The 19,042-nt window shown below is 41.0% G+C and overlaps 1 protein-coding gene across 1 annotated transcript; it reads left to right on the forward strand.

Moving 5' to 3' along the window:
• Positions 1 to 1,795: 1,795 nt before the first annotated feature.
• On the forward strand, positions 1,796 to 18,807 carry LOC142533917 (dehydration-responsive element-binding protein 2C-like). The gene is made up of 2 exons (XM_075640851.1): positions 1,796 to 1,987; positions 17,592 to 18,807. Exons 1-2 carry the CDS (start codon positions 1,926 to 1,928, stop codon positions 18,553 to 18,555), a joined length of 1,026 nt encoding a protein of 341 aa, XP_075496966.1. The 5' UTR covers positions 1,796 to 1,925; the 3' UTR covers positions 18,556 to 18,807.
• Positions 18,808 to 19,042: the final 235 nt, after the last annotated feature.

The raw sequence follows: 19,042 nt of genomic DNA on the forward strand, positions 1-19,042 counted from the left end.
CAACACACCTGTATGATGAATAACAAGTACATATACATGGCATACAACAGTGAAAAATATCATATTCAACATATTTTTCATTAACTTAAAAGCATAACACAAACGTGTCGTGTAAAATCATAACGTGTCAAATCATGTCATCATATACGTATACATTTTCTTTTTTATTGAATTCAGTTCATTAGTTGTGACTTTCATATCAGCTCTATCGATGGATTCATCTATGTATAACCACGGTACCGGACGGCGGGGACATCAGCGACGGCATGACTCGTCCACTGAGTCTTGGCCTCAACTCATCATATCTCATGTCATCATATATATATACATCGTCAGTCACAATCAATTCTCATCCTTAAAAAATATCATCATATTCACCACTTAATAAAAACATACATACACGTTACTTTTTCCTTAAAACCAAGCATGCATCGTATTTATCATAATTTCGTAAAAATCATAAACGTAATGCATAAACATTTAAAACATGATAAAATGAGCTCAGGGCGCTGTCAGGACCAAAATCTCACACCGGGTGCAAAATGACCATTTTGCCTTTGGAAATCAAAAAATTACCGTTTTACCCCTGGACCTCTAAAATTGACCCGAAGCATACCAAACTTCTTAAGACCTTTGCGTAGAACGTGCACCGGAGAGGCGGGGAAGAATTTTTCTCCAATGCTTTGGAAAACCAAGGAGAGTGGCTTCTGGAAATTTTGAAAATGGTTGTGGGAGGTTGGGGAGGGTCGGCCAACATGTTTAGGGTAGGAGGATTAGGGTTTAGATGGTAGATTTTAATATAAAAATTAATGTATAATGGACCCTTAATTAAAATAATGAGGTAAAAAATTATTTTAGGCCCATTATGCAATAAAATAGTCCCATAAAGCAAAAATACACTCCCGCTAAATATTTCGTTTAGGCACATTTTTGAAAATATTGTCCGAGCACTCAAAAAGTTCTGCCGATTCGATAAAATTTATGTACCTGTTAAAAATATATCCCGAAGGGTATAAATACCCACCAAGGCCCAAATTTTCAAAAATCATACTTAAAAACACCCCATATTATATAATAAAAAATAATTATTCAATAAAAATATTTTTCCTGAATATCCCGATCTCCGTTACTCGTTCGAGCGCGAAATGCAGCTTAAAACCTTAATGCATGAAACTTTAAATAAATCATGAATTAAAACACTAATTAATGAAATAAACATGCATTTAATGCATTAAAACAATTTAATAAAATACAACAAAAATTTAATAACTTGCATGCATGTGGTTTACGTGGACCTTCAAATTATTGGAACGTTACAAAATTTATACTTTTAACATATAAATAAAAACTTTAATAGATCGGATCAAACAAAAAAATTTGTCTCACAAAATTTATCATGAGATGATTTCATAAAAAAATTATATTTTTTATAAAATATAACAACGTTAAACTCAACTCATGAAATATAATTTGAAAAAATGTCTCTGGAAAAAAGTTTAAAAAAAATAAAAACAATTTCTATAATAATAATGAAAAAAGTCGGGATGGGGGTAAAATACTAAGATCCTAAGGCTAAAACCGATCGTAGGACAGACAAAGTACGGGTTTCTCGAAGCTTCACCCAACACGTGTACAAACTTCTGCACACGTTTGCCAAGTGAACATCAGGGATAAAATTAGAAGATCGAGGGTGTTTCAGTAATTTCACGAATCCTGGACTGGAAATATCTATATGGTTAATTGGTTATAAGCCAAGCAGCTATCTCCCATGATGATTTCTATTATGTTTAATCGAATACTTTATACCAACCCAAATACCATTCAACAGTGCAAAAAATTTGCAAAAGATTTGAAAAATCGAGGAGAAGAAGCTGATCTTACATTGTGTTGAGGAGGGAAGATTGGTTGAGGATTTCTCAGAGGAAATGGGAGATTTTTTCGGGTCGGGTGCTCTGTCTTCTTTTTTGTTGCCGGAGACTGTCGGAAGGTATGTGTTTGCACAATATTTGATTATTTGCGGGCATGCCAGGTGCGAAGTTGCACCGATTTGTGTGAAAATGATAAAATCTAACTTCTAAAAACAAGAAAGCGAATACTAAATTTGATCGTTGGTTCTAATCTCCTAAAACAACTATAACGCCAAAATGAAGAAAACTATTGGAATTTGAGGAATAAATCCCTGACAAAACATAGAAATATAAACATGAAGATGTTGAAATTTAAAACGAGAGAATGCTAGAAATATGCTGGAACGCTAAAAAACTATTGCTTGAATATTGGAATTTTAGCAGAGAGCTTTTGCAGATTTGTCTGTAGAGTTGAGTTGTGTGTAGTAAAGTTTTCTGATCAGTGTTTGCCGATCTCTTTTCTCCACATCGCTGTGCCGTTTCACTCCACTCCCCCATGATCCACGTTCCCCGCTTTTCACGCCACGATCTCAACCTCCCACGTTCTTGCTTGGACGTTATCTGCTTATTTAAATACACTAATGGGCCTCTTGTTTTTCTCTAATAATTTAAACTTTTGGGCTTAGACAATTAATTGGGCTCAATTTAATTTTTGGTGCAAACAAATGCCCCCCGCAAGCATTGGCCCATTGGGCCAATATGCTTGTATGTAAGCCCGGTTCAATCCATTTATTTGTAGCGGCCCGCAGCACCATTCCCGTGAATTGGGCTTAAATTAATGGGACTAGTGCTTAAGCCCATCTCCCTTGGACTTGAATTTTCTATATTGCCCTTTGAATTTCCTCCCCCCATTTGAATCGTTCCTGTTCCTCTTTTTCTTTCTCTCACTGCCTTCATCTGCTTGCTCCCATCACAGAAGCCCGTCACTTCGCCAGCCCGGCGCCTCTACCACGGCGATCCCCGAGCTCCTTCCAGCCGTTCTTTGCTGTCGATTGCACTATATTTCCGCCCACAACTCCGTATGGCTCACGATCCCCTTCCAGCGAATCCTTCCGGATTCATCGCTCCGGGCGCCATTTCTGCTCCGGCCACTATTTCTGTCTCGTTTCCCATTGCGTTCGTCGGCTCCGCCACTGGTCTTAATCCCTTCCTCGCCATCTCTGGGTCGTCGATTTCTCATTTAGTAGCCAAGTCAATTCATACATTAATTTGATCACCATCAAGCCTTAATGGTGTTTGTGAATTTGCCCAAATGAAATCCACTAGCATTTCCTTGTATTGCATGTCTGCTCATAACAGGTATCACTGGATTGAGATTGGCCATGGGTTGGCCTCAGCTCCCTGGTGCATTTGACAATTAAGCATTTGTGTCATTTGAGGTTACTTGACACAGGTATTTCTCAACTCTTATGTGCTCTTATGTGCTCTTACATGTTGTATCCATTCAAGACGACTCCCTCGTCCCTAGCATTATGCATTGCACTCCAGTCGGGCCCCTTTCCCTCATACACGTATATGCATTTGCACTTCAGTCGGACCCCTTCCTCACATACACGTATATGTATTTGCACTTCAGTCGGACCCCTTTCCCGCATACACGTTTACTTACTTTTCTTGCATACGGTGACTCCGCTTTTGATTTGTTGACTGCTAGTTTTGTGTTGTGGTTGTTGTGTGATGGATGTGGAATGAAGGTGGGTTTGTATGTGATGTTGTGTATTGGATGTTGGGAAGTAGTTTCTATTTGTTATTAATCCACTTAACCCAACTCATCTCAATAGCTTCAATCAAAACCATAGGTTGGCTTAAAACTCCCCGCTCGCGCTTATTTCCTCCCCTGATTTCTTATCGAAACAAAATGAATTCAATATGATAAAAGTGGCCTCCTGGCCAACTTTAATTGATCTTTCTCGTTTTTTGAATCATAACCAACAATTATTTACATTAGTGGCCCTGCGGCCTACTTAAAACAAAATCTTATAACATGAAGCTAAAAATCGTACAAAAATGGCTGGATAGCCTATTTCTATACCAAAGTCCACTTCTGGGTCCTCTTGAAGTCCGCATAACGCCCTTGTTCTCTTATGTTCTTCATTATTACTCGATGTTCCGTTCGGTGAGCCCAACTCCCCGCTCGGTATGTTTCTTTCTTGCCTTATTCTAAGTGGCCTAATGGCCACGGGTCTGTCACTGCACATGCAAGCAACCATTTATGCAGTGGCTGTACCGTCGACCTTATCAATGATTTCTCGTAACATAATAATAATAAAACATCAACCAAATGTATGGACAAGTGGCCATAAGGCCGACTCCCCACATACTTAATTTCTTTGGTACGAAAGCTACTGTAGACTCTAATTATCACCGTTCAAACAAAATTTGTTCCCTGAAAGTGGCTATAGAGTCCACTTCGTTCTCCATATTTTACAATATGTAACTAATAAAACAACAAAGGTATGCCAATGTGGCCCAAAGGCCGACTCCCCGCTGGATATCAGCCTCTCTACTTGCTTTAATTTCATCACCCGACTTCCTAATGAAACAAGATACCTCCAAAATGATGAAAGTGGCCTATTGGCCCACTTCATTTGATCAGTCTCATTATTGGACCATAAACAACAGGATATTTATATCAGTGACCCTAAGGCTTACATCACATGAAGTCTCAAAATAAAGAATTAAACATATACAAAAGTGGCCAGTAAGCCTATTCTTATATCAAAACCAAACTTCCACGCCCTTCTGTAGTTCGCACAATGTTCTCATTCTGCTATGCTATCTCTCCATTATGCGTTGTAGTCTGGTTTGGTGAGCTTTAACTCCCCGTTCTCTGGAACTCTTTCCAGCCATGTCTCAGTGACCTATGTGATTTCCTTTCAAGTAGCCCGGAAGCTACTATGGACTCAAATATTCATTATTCAAGCTAATGTCAAAGTGGCCTCAAAGGCCAACTCTCCGCTGGATATTAGCCTTTCTGTTCTCTTTACTCACTCCCTTAACAAGCTGATCAAATCTTGCTTAATTCCTTCTTCCAGCAATGTGCTCACATATACCAGCTTAGAATCATCAAATTCTCCTAAGTTGATCTCTTCCAACGGGTCTTGCACTTTGTGTTGGCCATCTTCCATTTGAGATGGCGCCATCAACAATTCATCAACTTGGAGTTCATCTTCTTCGTATTCTTCTTCTTGGACAACCTCAGTTCCATAGGTGTCACACGCTTTCTCTTCCCCTAATTTGTCCAGTACTCGCTGCACATGCGCCTTCCATATAAAGGTTGCAGCTACCTTCTTTTCTTTTTGGTTCAAGTCAATCATCAATCTCCTCAATCAGTGGCTGAATTATCGGCCTAGACGGCACGATAACAGTAGGTTTGAGGATTCTTTCCAACACCGAGCTTGGAGTTGGTGTTTGCATGTACAGTGGATTTTCTTTCTTGCTATTGATACGAATTTTGATGGGCCCAAAATCCCCATTGTAATATCTAGCCTCAAATAAACTTGCACTTGTTTGAAACGGCTGTCCATCAGCTTCTACAACCTCCACATCATCCCCTTTCCAAAATAATAACAGTTGGTGCATTGAGGATGGTATGCACTGGTTTGCATGGATCCAATCTCTGCCTAACAACGCTTGGAAGTTGGCAGAGGAGTTTACCACGAAAAATGCACATAAAGATGACGTACTCCCCACAGTAACATCAGCGGGGAATACCCCAATGGCCTTGGTGGTTTCCCCTGTAAATGCAGCAACTGAAACTTCCGAAGGAATCAAGTCTTCTTCATTTTTGCCCAAACTTTTCACCATTCTTAATGGAAGAACATTGTGACACCTCTGACCCGTTTTAATAAAATAGCAGCGGAAATTAAAATTTTCTTGAAGGAGGAAGGATAAAAATTTCTTGACATAAAAACATTTACCACTAAATGTGACACCTCTGATCCGTTTTAATAAAATAGCAGCGGAAATTAAAATTTTCTTGAAGGAGGAAGGATAAAAATTTCTTGACATAAAAACATTTACAAAATGTACCACCAAAAGTATATACATGATCCAAAAAGTGTTGCATCAAAATAAAAAATATCATTTTGACCATGTATAACAAAATAATCTTCTTTTCCTTCAATCTCCATACGCATATGACTCCGGCCCACAATCAAAGTCCCGGCCCATCGCTCTTATCTGCATCACATAAAATAACTGAAATGAGTATAAAACTCAGCAAGTGGAACTCTTACATAGCAATGATACATAGCATACTCTGAAAACATGGCTTTGAAAACATTAAATACCATCAACTCTAGAAACATGAATATCATAGCATGAATAACAATAACGATGGTATTTCTCTTTTCTCTGTTGGATTGATATCTATATAGTATCTCTGTCTCTGTACCTATATCCCATCGATATAAATCGATAACTCTGAGGGATATAAGCCTATGGTCGTTGATCAACTAATTGCATGCAATCTCTAACTTTGTATCTATCAATCCATAAATCATTTCAAACTCTCTCTTTGGCATTTAAACAAACACTTTGCATACTCTTTCTCTTGTATTCTCTTTTTCACAATTGAGACATGCAATTGCCTCTAATATGCAATCAAGTATATCAATACATAATATGAATCAAATGGAAGGGAATAACACATTAAAACCATTGGAACACAATACATATACTATCATGTGAGCACAAGGAATGAAATTCCACTTACAACCAATAAAACCCTTGAATATATCTCTTGGTACACAACCTACAACATTAAACCATAAATTGCACCATCAACATCTCAATAATCATAAACCCATATCAATTAATCTATAAAACCAACACAATCACCAAACCCATGATTTCTCCCAACACCAAAACCAAGAATAAACTATACCAAAAGCTTACCTTAGCTTCCTTGAACCCAAGTAAACCTTGATCTCACAACAAAAAGCCACCAAGATGCAAGAATCAAAGGAAGGAAATGGAGAAATGAGGAAACCCTAGTCTCCCTTGAGAGAAGAATCGAGAATGAGGGGAAGAAAATGAGGGAAATGAAGCCAACTCATCCATTTAACTCACTTAAAATCCGAAAACACGCTTCTACTGTTCATGCACCGCGGGTGCGCTCCAACATGCACCGCGGGTGCGCTATGCCTTCGGCATTCCAACCAAAAATCCAAACATGACGATCGCGGGTGGGGTAACCTTTACACCGCGGGTGCGGTGACCATACCGCGGGTGCGGTGCTCAAATGACCGCGGGTGCAGTGCAGCTACTGGAAAAACAATCGAAATTCTGAACCATGAAACCGCGGGTGCGGTCCCCTCTGCATCCCACAACCAACTCTACGCAACAAAGATCGAATCGAAACGCTGATACAATACAACTAAACATCAACTAATATCAACAACACCACAAAACAATGATAACCAACAATACTATAACCCATAATCACAACTCTTAACATCAAAACTATACTTAAACTCAACTAAATAGTCGATAATCATACGAAATCTTAAACCTTACCGTATACCAGGCTTGGCTATTACAATCTCCCTCCTTAAGGGAATTTCGTCCTCGAAATTGACGTCACTGCGCAAACAACTCAGGATACTTCTCTTTCATCTCATCCTCTGGTTCCCACGTGGCTTCTTCAATCAAATGATTCCTCCAAAGGACTTTAACAATGCCGATCTCTTTGTTTCTCAATACTCTAACTTTGCGATCCAAAATCTGGACCGGAATCTCTTGGTACGTCAAATTTGGCGTCAAATCCAATGGCTCGTGGCGAAGAACATGGGAAGGATTCGCAATATACTTCCTGAGCATTGAAACATGAAAAACATTATGAACTCTGTCAAGATCTGGCGGTAGGGCTAACCTGTAAGCTCGATCACCAACTCTATCCAAGATCTCAAATGGGCCAATAAATCTCGGACTCAACTTTCCCTTCTTGCCAAACCGCATCACACCCTTAAGAGGTGCAATCTTCAAAAACACATGGTCGCCAACCTCAAACTGCAACGATCTACGACGTACGTCAGCATAGCTCTTCTGTCTCGACTGTGCTGTCTTCATCCTCTCTCGAATAACAGCAACAACATCAGCTGTCTGTTGGACCAACTCTGGACCCAACATCTTCCTCTCACCAATCTCGTCCCAATACAAGGGCGATCTACACTTTCTGCCATAAAGTGCTTCATACGGTGCCATGCCAATCGTCGCTTGGTAACTGTTATTGTACGTGAACTCAACCAAAGGCAATTTGGAATCCCAGCTACCAGGATAATCAATAGTACAAGCTCTGAGCATATCCTCTAGAATCTGAATAACTCTCTCTGATTGACCGTCACTCTGGGGATGATATGCTGTACTGAATGCTAACCGTGAACCCATAGCTCTGTGCAAACTCTTCCAAAACTCTGATGTAAATCTAGGGTCACGATCAGACACAATCGACACAGGAACACCATGAAGTCTAACAATCTCTGCTATGTACTCTTCGGCATACTGGTTCATAGAAAACGTCGTCTTGACCGGAAGAAAATGCGCTGACTTGGTCAACCGATCAACAATAACCCAAATAGAGTTAAAACCTTTCTGCGTTCTGGGAAGACCAGTCACAAAATTCATCGTAATATGCTCCCATTTCCATTGTGGAATCGGTAATGATAACAATGTCCCAGCATGTCTCTGATGCTCGATCTTCACCTGCTGACAAGTTAGGCACTGAGAAATAAACATGGCAATATCTTTCTTCATACCTGGCCGCCAATAGAGTCTACTTAGATCTTGATACATCTTGGTACCACCTGGATGTATCGAATATGGCGTGGTATGTGCCTCTGTCAAGACGTCTCGTTGAATATCATCACCAACAAGAATACAAATACGGCCTCTGAAAGTCACCAATCCATCTCCATTCAATCCAAACTCTGAATTACCTCTCTCATCTGCTCTGGCTCTCAACTCTGTCAACTGAACATCAATGGCTTGCTCTCTACGGATCCTGTCCGTCAAAGTAGCCCGAATGACCAACGCTGAAAAGCGAGCAATGGTCCCCGGAACAACCAAAGCTATCTCTTCTCGCTGCAAGTCCAACAACAATGGCTTCTGAATCAAAGAACTCAAAGAAGAACTCGACTTACGGCTCAATGCATCTGCTACAACATTCGCTTTCCCTAGGTGGTAACTAATAGTCACATCATAGTCTTTGACAAGCTCTAACCACCATCTCTGTCGCATATTGAGTTCTTTCTGAGAAAACAAATACTTCAACCTCTTGTGGTCCGTGAAAATTTCACACTTTTCGCCATATAAGTAATGTCTCCAGATTTTCAGGGCGAAAACCATAGCTGCCAGCTCCAAATCGTGCGTAGGATAGTTCTTCTCGTAGTCCTTCAACTGGCGAGAAGCATAAGCTATAAATTTCTCACGTTGCATCAGCACTGCACCAAGACCTTTCTTCGACGCATCGGTGTAAACAACAAAGTCCTCTGAACCACTGGGCAATGCAACTACTGGAGCTGTCGTCAACTTATCTTTCAACTCTTGGAATCCACTTTGGCAATCATTGGACCACTTAAACTTCACAGTCTTCCTCGTCAGATTGGTTAACGGCAGGGCAATCTTGGAAAAATCTGAAATGAAACGACTGATAATAACCCGCCAAACCAAGAAAACTGCGTACCTCTGATACAGTGGTAGGAATAGGCCATTTCTGAATCGCCTCGATTTTCACAGGATCAACAGCTATACCATCCTTCGAGACAACATGGCCTAAGAAAGAAATCTGCTCCAACCAGAAATCACATTTCTTCAATTTGGCAAACAACCTCTTCTCTCTCAACAATTGAAGAACAACTCTGAGGTGCTCTGAATGAAGCTCTCTGGTCTTGGAATAAATCAAAATGTCATTGGTGAAAACAATGACAAAGCTATCCAAATATGGCTTGAACACTCGGTTCATCAGGTCCATGAAGACTGAAGGAGCATTGGTTAAACCAAACGACATCACAAGAAATTCATAATGACCGTACCTGGTCCAGAACGCCGTCTTAGGGATATCAGACTCCCTTAACCTTCAACTGATAATAGCCAGATCGCATATCAATCTTCGAAAACACTGTAGCCCCTTGCAGCTGATCAAACAAGTCATCTATCCATGGCAACTGGATATTTATTCTTGATAGTCACTTTGTTGATCTCTCTGTAGTCAATGCAAAGCCGCAAAGACCCATCTTTCTTCTTGACGAAAAGAACCGGAGCTCCCCAAGGCGAAGAACTCGGTCGAATAAAACCTTTATCCAACAGATCCTGCAACTGCATCTTCAACTCTTTCATCTCTGTAGGGGCCATTCTATACGGAGCCTTAGAAATAGGAACCGTACCCGGAACTAGATCAATCACCAACTCCACATCTCTTTCCGACGGTAAACCCGGAACATCATCCTCAAAAACATCAGGAAACTCTCTCACCACAACAATATCATCAATATTCAACTTAACCATTCTATCCACATCCACAATTGGAGCCAAAAACTCATCACAACCTCTAAACAACAACTTCTCAGCCTCAAGACACGAAATAAAAGGAAGGACCAGCGAAGTACCTGCACTTGCGAGCATACCTTCCCTATTGCCATCATCTGCAAATGTCACCGTCTTAGCAACGCAATCAATCACTGCACGATAGGTTGATAGCCAATCCATGCCAAGTATAATATCAAATGCAACCATCGGGATAACAATCAGGTCGGCAAAAACCACTCGCTCATCAATTTTGAACAGAGCACGCATACACAATAGATGTCGGGCACAACACATCTCCTGAAGGCAATACAACATTAAACTGGAGGGGAATAATAGAAGGAACTATACCCAAAGATCTCAAAAATAGTTCAGACATAAAAGAATGAGTAGAACATGTATCAATCAATGTCGTAGCTACTCTGCCTGAAATTAAAATAGTGCTAGAGATCACAGAAGAATCATGGTTTATACCTTCCTTTGTCATGGTGAAGATGCGTCCCTGCACCTTCTCTTTACTCGCTCCTCTTGGAAAATCCTTGGCAATATGGCCTGCAGTGCCACATCGATAACATGTATGAGTACCAAATCTGCACTCTCCTCGATGATGCCTACTGCACTTGGGACACAATGGCTTCTCAGGATCAAATGGAACTGCCAGTGGTTTAGGACTCGGCTCTAACTTGCCTTTTCCTTTGAAACGATCATTTCCTCTTTGGTTCGAACCCTGGCCTCTCTGAGCAATGGCCTGCTGTCTTGCCTGTCTCTCTCTTGCAATGTCTTTCTCATCTTGCTCGGCCAACAAGGCCTTAGACACAATCTCCTTGAATGTCACAGCTTTCGACATGTTGATGTCCCTCCGGATCTCTGCTCGAAGGCCTCTCATGAAATGAGCACCTTTATCTTTGTCATTGGAAGCAATATACGGGGCAAACAGACAGCCCTCCTCGAACTTCAGAATGTACTCATCGACATTCATACCTCCCTGCCGAAGCTCCAAGAACTCAGTCACCTTCCTAGCTCGAAGTGTGTCTGGGAAGTACTTGTCATAGAAAAGATCAGTGAACTCTTGCCACTTCAACGTCGAAACATCCACACTAACCTTGGTAGCATTCCACCAAATGCGTGCAGCCTTGAATAACATGAACACTGCACAACTGATTCTGTCTTTGTCTGCATAGTTGAGATGATCAAAAATAGCCTCAAGTGCCTTGATCCATTCTACGGCCATCAACGGATCAGTGCTTCCTGCGAATTCCGGCGGATCCATTCTCTTGAAAGCAGTAAAGATCCCATCGGTACCAACTGCTTGAGCCACTTGACCTCTCCCTTGACCTCTACCTTGGCCTGTACCTTGTAAACGGAGCAACTGTTGGATCTGCCCACTATGGACCTTGGCTTGCTCTTTCAACAACTTGCCGAACTCATCGACAACTCTAGAGGAAGAACTATCCTCACCCTCCTGCAGCCTTTCTCTTAGATAACTTCCTACGATGTGCTCACAAAATACAAATCAATAGATAACAATGAATAGATGTAGAAGAAGACATACCCGGACTGTTGAAAGTAGACAAAGTCATATGCATTGGTCCGAATGAACGGTGCTCTGATACCACTAAATGTGACACCTCTGACCCGTTTTAATAAAATAGCAGCGGAAATTAAAATTTTCTTGAAGGAGGAAGGATAAAAATTTCTTGACATAAAAACATTTACAAAATGTACCACCAAAAGTATATACATGATCCAAAAAGTGTTGCATCAAAATACAAAATATCATTTTGACCACGTATAACAAAATAATCTTCCACTTCCTTCAATCTCCATACGCATATGACTCCGGCCCACAATCAAAGTCCCGGCCCATCGCTCTTATCTGCATCACATGAAATAACTGAAATGAGTATAAAACTCAGCAAGTGGAACTCTTACATAGCAATGATACATAGCATACTCTGAAAACATGGCTTTGAAAACATTAAATACCATCAACTCTAGAAACATGAATATCATAGAATGAATAACAATAACGATGGTATTTCTCTTTTCTCTGTTGGATTGATATCTATAGAGTATCTCTGTCTCTGTACCTATATCCCATCGATATAAATCGATAACTCTGAGGGATATAAGCCTATGGTCGTTGATCAACTAATTGCATGCAATCTCTAACTATGTATCCATCAATCCATAAATCATTTCAAACTCTCTCTTTGGCATTTAAACAAACATTTTGCATTCTCTTTCTCTTGTATTCCCTTTTTCACAATTGAGACATTCAATTGCCTCTAATATGCAATCAAGTATATCAATACATAATATGAATCAAATGGAAGGGAATAACACATTAAAACCATTGGAACACAATACATATAATATCATGTGAGCACAAGGAATGAAATTCCACTTACAACCAATAAAACCCTTGAATATATCTCTTGGTACACAACCTACAACATTAAACCATAAATTGCACCATCAAAATCTCAATAATCATAAACACATATCAATTAATCCATAAAACCAACACAATCACCAAACCCATGATTTCTCCCAACACCAAAACCAAGAATAAACTATACCAAAAGCTTACCTTAGCTTCCTTGAACCCAAGTAAACCTTGATCTCACAACAAAAAGCCACCAAGATGCAAGAATCAAAGGAAGGAAATGGAGAAATGAGGAAACCCTAGTCTCCCTTGAGAGAAGAATCGAGAATGAGGGGAAGGAAATGAGGGAAATGAAGCCAACTCATCCATTTAACTCACTTAAAATCCGAAAACACGCTTCTACTGTTCATGCACCGCGGGTGCGCTCCAACATGCACCGCGGGTGCGCTATGCCTTCGGCATTCCAACCAAAAATCCAAACATGATGACCGCGGGTGCGGTAACCTTTACACCGCGGGTGCGGTGACCATACCGCGGGTGCGGTGCTCAAATGACCGCGGGTACGGTGCAGCTACTGGAAAAACAATCGAAACTCTGAACCATGAGACCGCGGGTGCGGTACCTACATGACCGCGGGTGCGGTACCTACATGACCACGGGTGCTGTCCCCTCTGCATCCCACAACCAACTCTACGCAACAAATATCGAATCGAAACGCTGTTACAATACAACTACACATCAACTAATATCAACAACACCACAAAACAATGATAACCAACAATACTATAACCCATAATCACAACTCTTAACATCAAAACTATACTTAAACTCAACTAAATAGTCGATAATCATACGAAATCTTAAACCTTACCGTACACTAGGCTTGTCTATTACAAACATTTACAGCTGAGCCATTGTCAATCAACACCCTAGACACTGGCTTCTCATTCAAGTGGGCTTTGATGTACAACGGCCTTATGTGCTTGGTCATGGCCGGTGTAGGCTTTTCAAGTATCACTTGTTTAGGCTTATTCGGGTGATCTTCCTTGATAATCACTCTTGAATTCCCTTCAGGGAGTTTATTTGCATGCTCTTTCTTTTGCACTGATTCTTGGGGCATCAACTCCCCATTCTCTTCTTCCATCATTTTAAATCTCTCGGGTAGTATCACTACTCCTGTGGCACAGTCCATGGTGATGTGAAATTCTCCAACGCAAAAATTAATTGTTTTTCATGCTTGATCATCTTCTTCGCTCAAAAAATCATCATCATCCTCCACAAACTTATCCTCAGTAGCCGATCTTCCAAACTTGGATTTACTCCCTACTGGCTCACTGGAGACTGGAACATCAATTGTGGGTTCATCTTTCAACTTAGCGGACTCCTCTCTTCTCGCAATAGCTCTTTCTCTCAACAGTCGTCTCTTTTGAGTTCTAGTCGGTGGCCTAGGAAACGTTTTGTGTTGGGCCACTCTCCAAGACTCACTGAACTCCCCTCTAGCTGGAAGGACGTATATGGGCTTTGCTGTCATGCTCTCAAGCATTTTACCTTTTGATATTTAATATGCATGCCGCTTCGTGCCTTGATCAGCTGATATTTTCCTGGTTTCCGCCCCTCGTGACTCAACTTCATATGCATTTCTCTTGTCCGAGTATCCCTGAACCTGCTCACGAGATGACTCCCCTCTGAACTTTTGATTCTCAGGTACTGGTCTTTCAAGGAAATGTTGGCTCCTCGGCCGATAGGCCGCGGATTCACCAACATTTCTAGGGAAACGCTGCTGAACCGCTCGTATTCGATCGGTATTATACCTTCCAGTAACTTCATACAATTGACCATTTGGGATCCAGCATTTCTTGACTATCCGCTCTTTCACTGCAAATGATCGACTTCTTTTCTCATTGAGAAGATCCCTCAAATCTGTCATATTCACATTGACCAAAGCTATTGGGGGGAAGGATCATCATCCACCGCCATAGACTCCTGTTTGTTAGGAAACTTCACGACTCCCTTGTTAATTCTGTCCTGTAAAATGTTCTTGAACGCCCAACAAGAGTTAGTAGTATGATTGTAGGAGTTGTGGTACTTACAATACTCTCGTCCTTTCAGCTCTTCTGTGGGTGGCACCCTGTGATCAGGTGGGAAAGTGATGAATTTTTTTTTTACCAAGAAATCAAAAACTTCCTCTGTCTTTGACACATCAAATGTATACTGCATGTCTTTGGGGAGTTGGGAGCTGTTCTTCTTTTCAGGTTCTGCTGGCTTCTTTTTTAGCAGGAGAACTATGCAAGAACCAGCTGATCGAATCTCTGCCAATGCTACGTCTTCCACCTCCTGATAATAAGACCTCATAGCAGTTTTCTTCTTGTATGACTCTTCCTGCAAGAGTTCTTCGTATTCAGCCACTTTGGCGGCTAGCTCAAAGAAATCTCTGAACTCCATACCTTGGAATTTCTTCCTTAATTCAAAATCCAGCCCCTTTTGTGCCATCTTCACGAACTCGGTCTCAGGTAGGAATACCTTGCACCTATTGTTTATCTTCTTGAACCTGTCTATGAAATATTCCACAGACTCTCCTTTCTTTTGAGTGACTCTGGATAAGTCGGCAATGCACACTTCTGGCTCTGTTCTATAGAATTGAATGTGGAATTGTCTTTCCATCTCTTGCCAACTCATCACTGAATTTCTGGGGAGTGAAGCATACCAAGCGAATGCAGTCCCAGTGAGGGAATTCGGGAATAGCCGCAACTTTAGATTGTTGAAGTTCTCCAAGTTGGCTAATTCCCTGCACTGGATGGTGAATCTGGCTATGTGTTCCATGCTGGACTGGCCATCCTCCCTGGAGAATAAACTGAAATCATGAACTCTATAACCCCTTGGGTCGGGTTATTCACGTCTATGTAATCTGGGTAGGGTTTGTGGAATTCTGGGCGGCCAATCTGTTTCAAGGCCGGCCCATATAGCTCTTGAACAGCCTCTCTCACCATTTCTGGTTCAATCCCGTGCATGTTCCGAGCGGGGAGTTGGTGATGGTAGTAATTGGCCCCCCGAGCTTGAAACCCTGCATTTAAACCAACATTACCTCCTGGGAAGCCCCCATCTACTCCTTGATAATCCATGTGAGACATATCATCATAAGCTCCTGGTTGGTACAGAGGATTTGTCATGCTGTACACTTGAGTAACTGGTGGTTTCGAGCTCCCCACTCCATGAGCACGTGGATATGGCTGGGATCTTCCTCCTAAGGTTTCTTCTATCTTGTGAGGTGGTGTATACCTTCTTTCTGGCTGATTCAGGAGAGTGAACTACTGGGCGGCGAGGATCTCCAGCCCTTGAGTTTCCAACTCCCTGGTCAACTGCAGGGACCTGGTTATTTCCCTGGACTTGGTTGCTCCCTTGGTTCCCTTCTTTCTCGCTTATGCTCTGCTCTTTGTTGGTTGATTGGTTCGGTTTACCCAATACTGTCTTCAAGCAATCAGACACAGCCTTGGACAGTGCTTGTGATATTTCTTCAATCTTCATAGCAGTCAATTCTTCAACCAAACGGTTTCGAAATATGAGCATACACCTCTGGAACTTGGATGCAAATCCAACTCCCTGGTCGGCTCTTCAGCGGCCGGCTGCTCTGTCAATGGAGCGTGAACCTCTTCCTGGCTTGGTTGAGACTCCCCATCCCCTTGATTGACGTTTTCTTTTCTGCTTGACGGCATAGTGCGGTCCCACTGGGCGCGCCAAAAATATGTTTGCACAATATTTGATTATTTGCGGGCGTGCCAGGTGCGAAGTTGCACCGATTTATGTGAAAATGATAAAATCTAACTTCTAAAAACAAGCGAAAGCGAATACTAAATTTGATCGTTGGTTTTAATCTCCTGAAACAACTATAACGCCAAAATGAAGAAAACTATTGGAATTTGAGGAATAAATCTCTGACATTGTTTATATTTTCAATAAACTGTAGGAATTTACAAAACATTGAAATATAAACATGAAGATGTTGAAATCTAAAACGAGAGAATGCTAGAAATATGCTGGAACGCTAAAAAACTATTGCTTGAATATTGGAATTTTAACAGAGAGCTTTTGCAGATTTGTCTGTAGAGTTGAGTTGTGTGTAGTAAAGTTTTCTGTCAGTGTTTGCCGATCTCTTTTCTCCCCATCGCTTTGCCGTTTCACTCCACTCTCCCATGATCCACGTTCCCCGCTTTTCACGCCATGATCTCAACCTCCCACGTTCTTGCTTGGACGTTATCTGCTTATTTAAATACACTAATGGACCTCTTGTTTTTCTCTAATAATTTAAACTTTTGGGCTTAGACAATTAATTGAGCTCAATTTAATTTTTGGTGCAAACAGTATGTTAATGTGATCTGGGATTTGAGTTTTTCTTTTTTTCGCGCGTATTTTTGTTCTTTTTTGTTTTTTTCTTGATTTGTGTTGATATGAGCGTGTTAATCGGTGGACTCTTGGTTTAGATCTGGATACTTGTTTTCTGAATGGCGTCTCAAATTCGATTACGTGAGAGATTTGGGCTTTCGGTTTTCGGGGAGATTGTTTCAGAGTTTCTGCCTATTTTGTGTGGAATTTGTTTGGTAAGGATTGCATGGTTACTGAAGTTAATTTAACTTGTAACTTTATTTTTCAAGCCCTTTGATTACTTGCTGATTAAATAATTCTGGTTGTTAATGAGATTTGATTTTTTTTAGCTGATTTTATTACTTATTTCAAGCCCAGAAGTTCGATTTTTTATTCCTTTGTCTTTGCTTTTGCAGAGATTTAGAGATGACTCTGTTGCATCAAGACGCTATTTTGGTTTCTCATCCTTTGAACAATTTAAGAACTAGAAAATCGAGAAGGCGAAAGGATGGAACGAAAAATGTGGCCGAAACACTCGCAAAGTGGAAGGAGTATAATGTGAAACTTGATACGAGTAACAATGTGGAGAAGCCAAAACGGAAAGCTCCTGCCAAAGGATCCAAGAAAGGCTGCATGAAAGGAAAGGGAGGTCCGGAAAATGTTCGATTCAATTACAGGGGCGTTCGCCAGAGGACGTGGGGCAAATGGGTGGCTGAGATAAGGGAACCACACAGGAGAAGTAGACTCTGGTTGGGCACATTTAGCTCTGGGTTTGAAGCTGCAATTGCTTACGATGCTGCCGCACAGGCCATTTATGGGTCTGTTGCGCGGCTCAACTTCCCGAATTATGCCCCGTCAAGACTGGGTGCTAAAGATTTAGCTTCTGTGCCTACTGTATCCACTACCGACACCACCTATTCTAGCATTTCCGAGGTTGGTCATAATGGGATCATGCCCAAGATTGAGGATAGTGATGGAATGTCTCACATTGGCGATGATAAGCGTCTTGAACAACACGAGGCTGACACACCAATGAGCTACGCAAGGGAGGTTTTTAAGATAGAAGCAGTGGGGGAAGAAGTTGATCAAGAAGATATATGGCGGGAAATAAAGAAAGAACCTTATGATTTCGTTTATAACAACGAAAATCAGCTTGATCCCCTTGCATTCCGTAAAATGTTTGATGCGGAGGATTTACTCATGGCTTTAGACTCTGCTCCTGCGAATGCTTCAGGTCCTGAGGTTGGAATGCAGCAGACCCCGATTCGAACAAGGAAGGCAAGTACCGAATTGGATTTCTTGCAGCCTGGTCGATCCGAAGATGACAATATCACACTGGATGATTTGTTTTTCGATATAGATCCTAACCTGGTTATCTAGATGCTTACTGAGGACGTTAGTAGTAAAGAATTTTTTGTTTGGACACATCCTTTTTTAACATCCAAATGATCATAAAGCTGATTCTCTAAATGTTTCTAAGGGTAGGGAAATTGGCTGTGAGAGATGGTGTTGGGAGGATCATCCTCTTGTACAGTTGTTACTATTGTATTGTAACATAGAAGAACACGCTGATACCTGTAAAAATTTCTGGCTACTTGCTGTAAACTACTTTCTGGAACTTTATTCAAGCTAATCGAAGTCTCGCACGTGAAACTGGAATATCATTTTTTGATCCACTTGCGAAAAATAGTATTAACTTTAAAAATTTGTTATATATGTACACAATATTAACTTGCGTAAACTAAACTACATAATTTGTATAAATTAAGTTATTAATTAATAATTAATTTACTAAATGTTAGTTTAAATGGGTTTAAACCGTATCCAAAACCATTCGTGAACCAAAATAAAAAACTGTTGAAAACTG

Source organism: Primulina tabacum, chromosome 18, assembly GCF_025594145.1.
Source record: "Primulina tabacum isolate GXHZ01 chromosome 18, ASM2559414v2, whole genome shotgun sequence".
Classification (NCBI taxonomy): domain Eukaryota; kingdom Viridiplantae; phylum Streptophyta; class Magnoliopsida; order Lamiales; family Gesneriaceae; genus Primulina; species Primulina tabacum.

Coding starts and splice junctions, on each gene's coding strand:
- LOC142533917 (XM_075640851.1), top strand. CDS start 1,926: ATGGGAGATTTTTTCGGGTCGGGTGCTCTGTCTTCTTTTTTGTTGCCG. Junction 1,988..17,591: donor TTGCCGGAGACTGTCGGAAG/GTATGTGTTTGC, acceptor TTGCTTTTGCAG/AGATTTAGAGATGACTCTGT.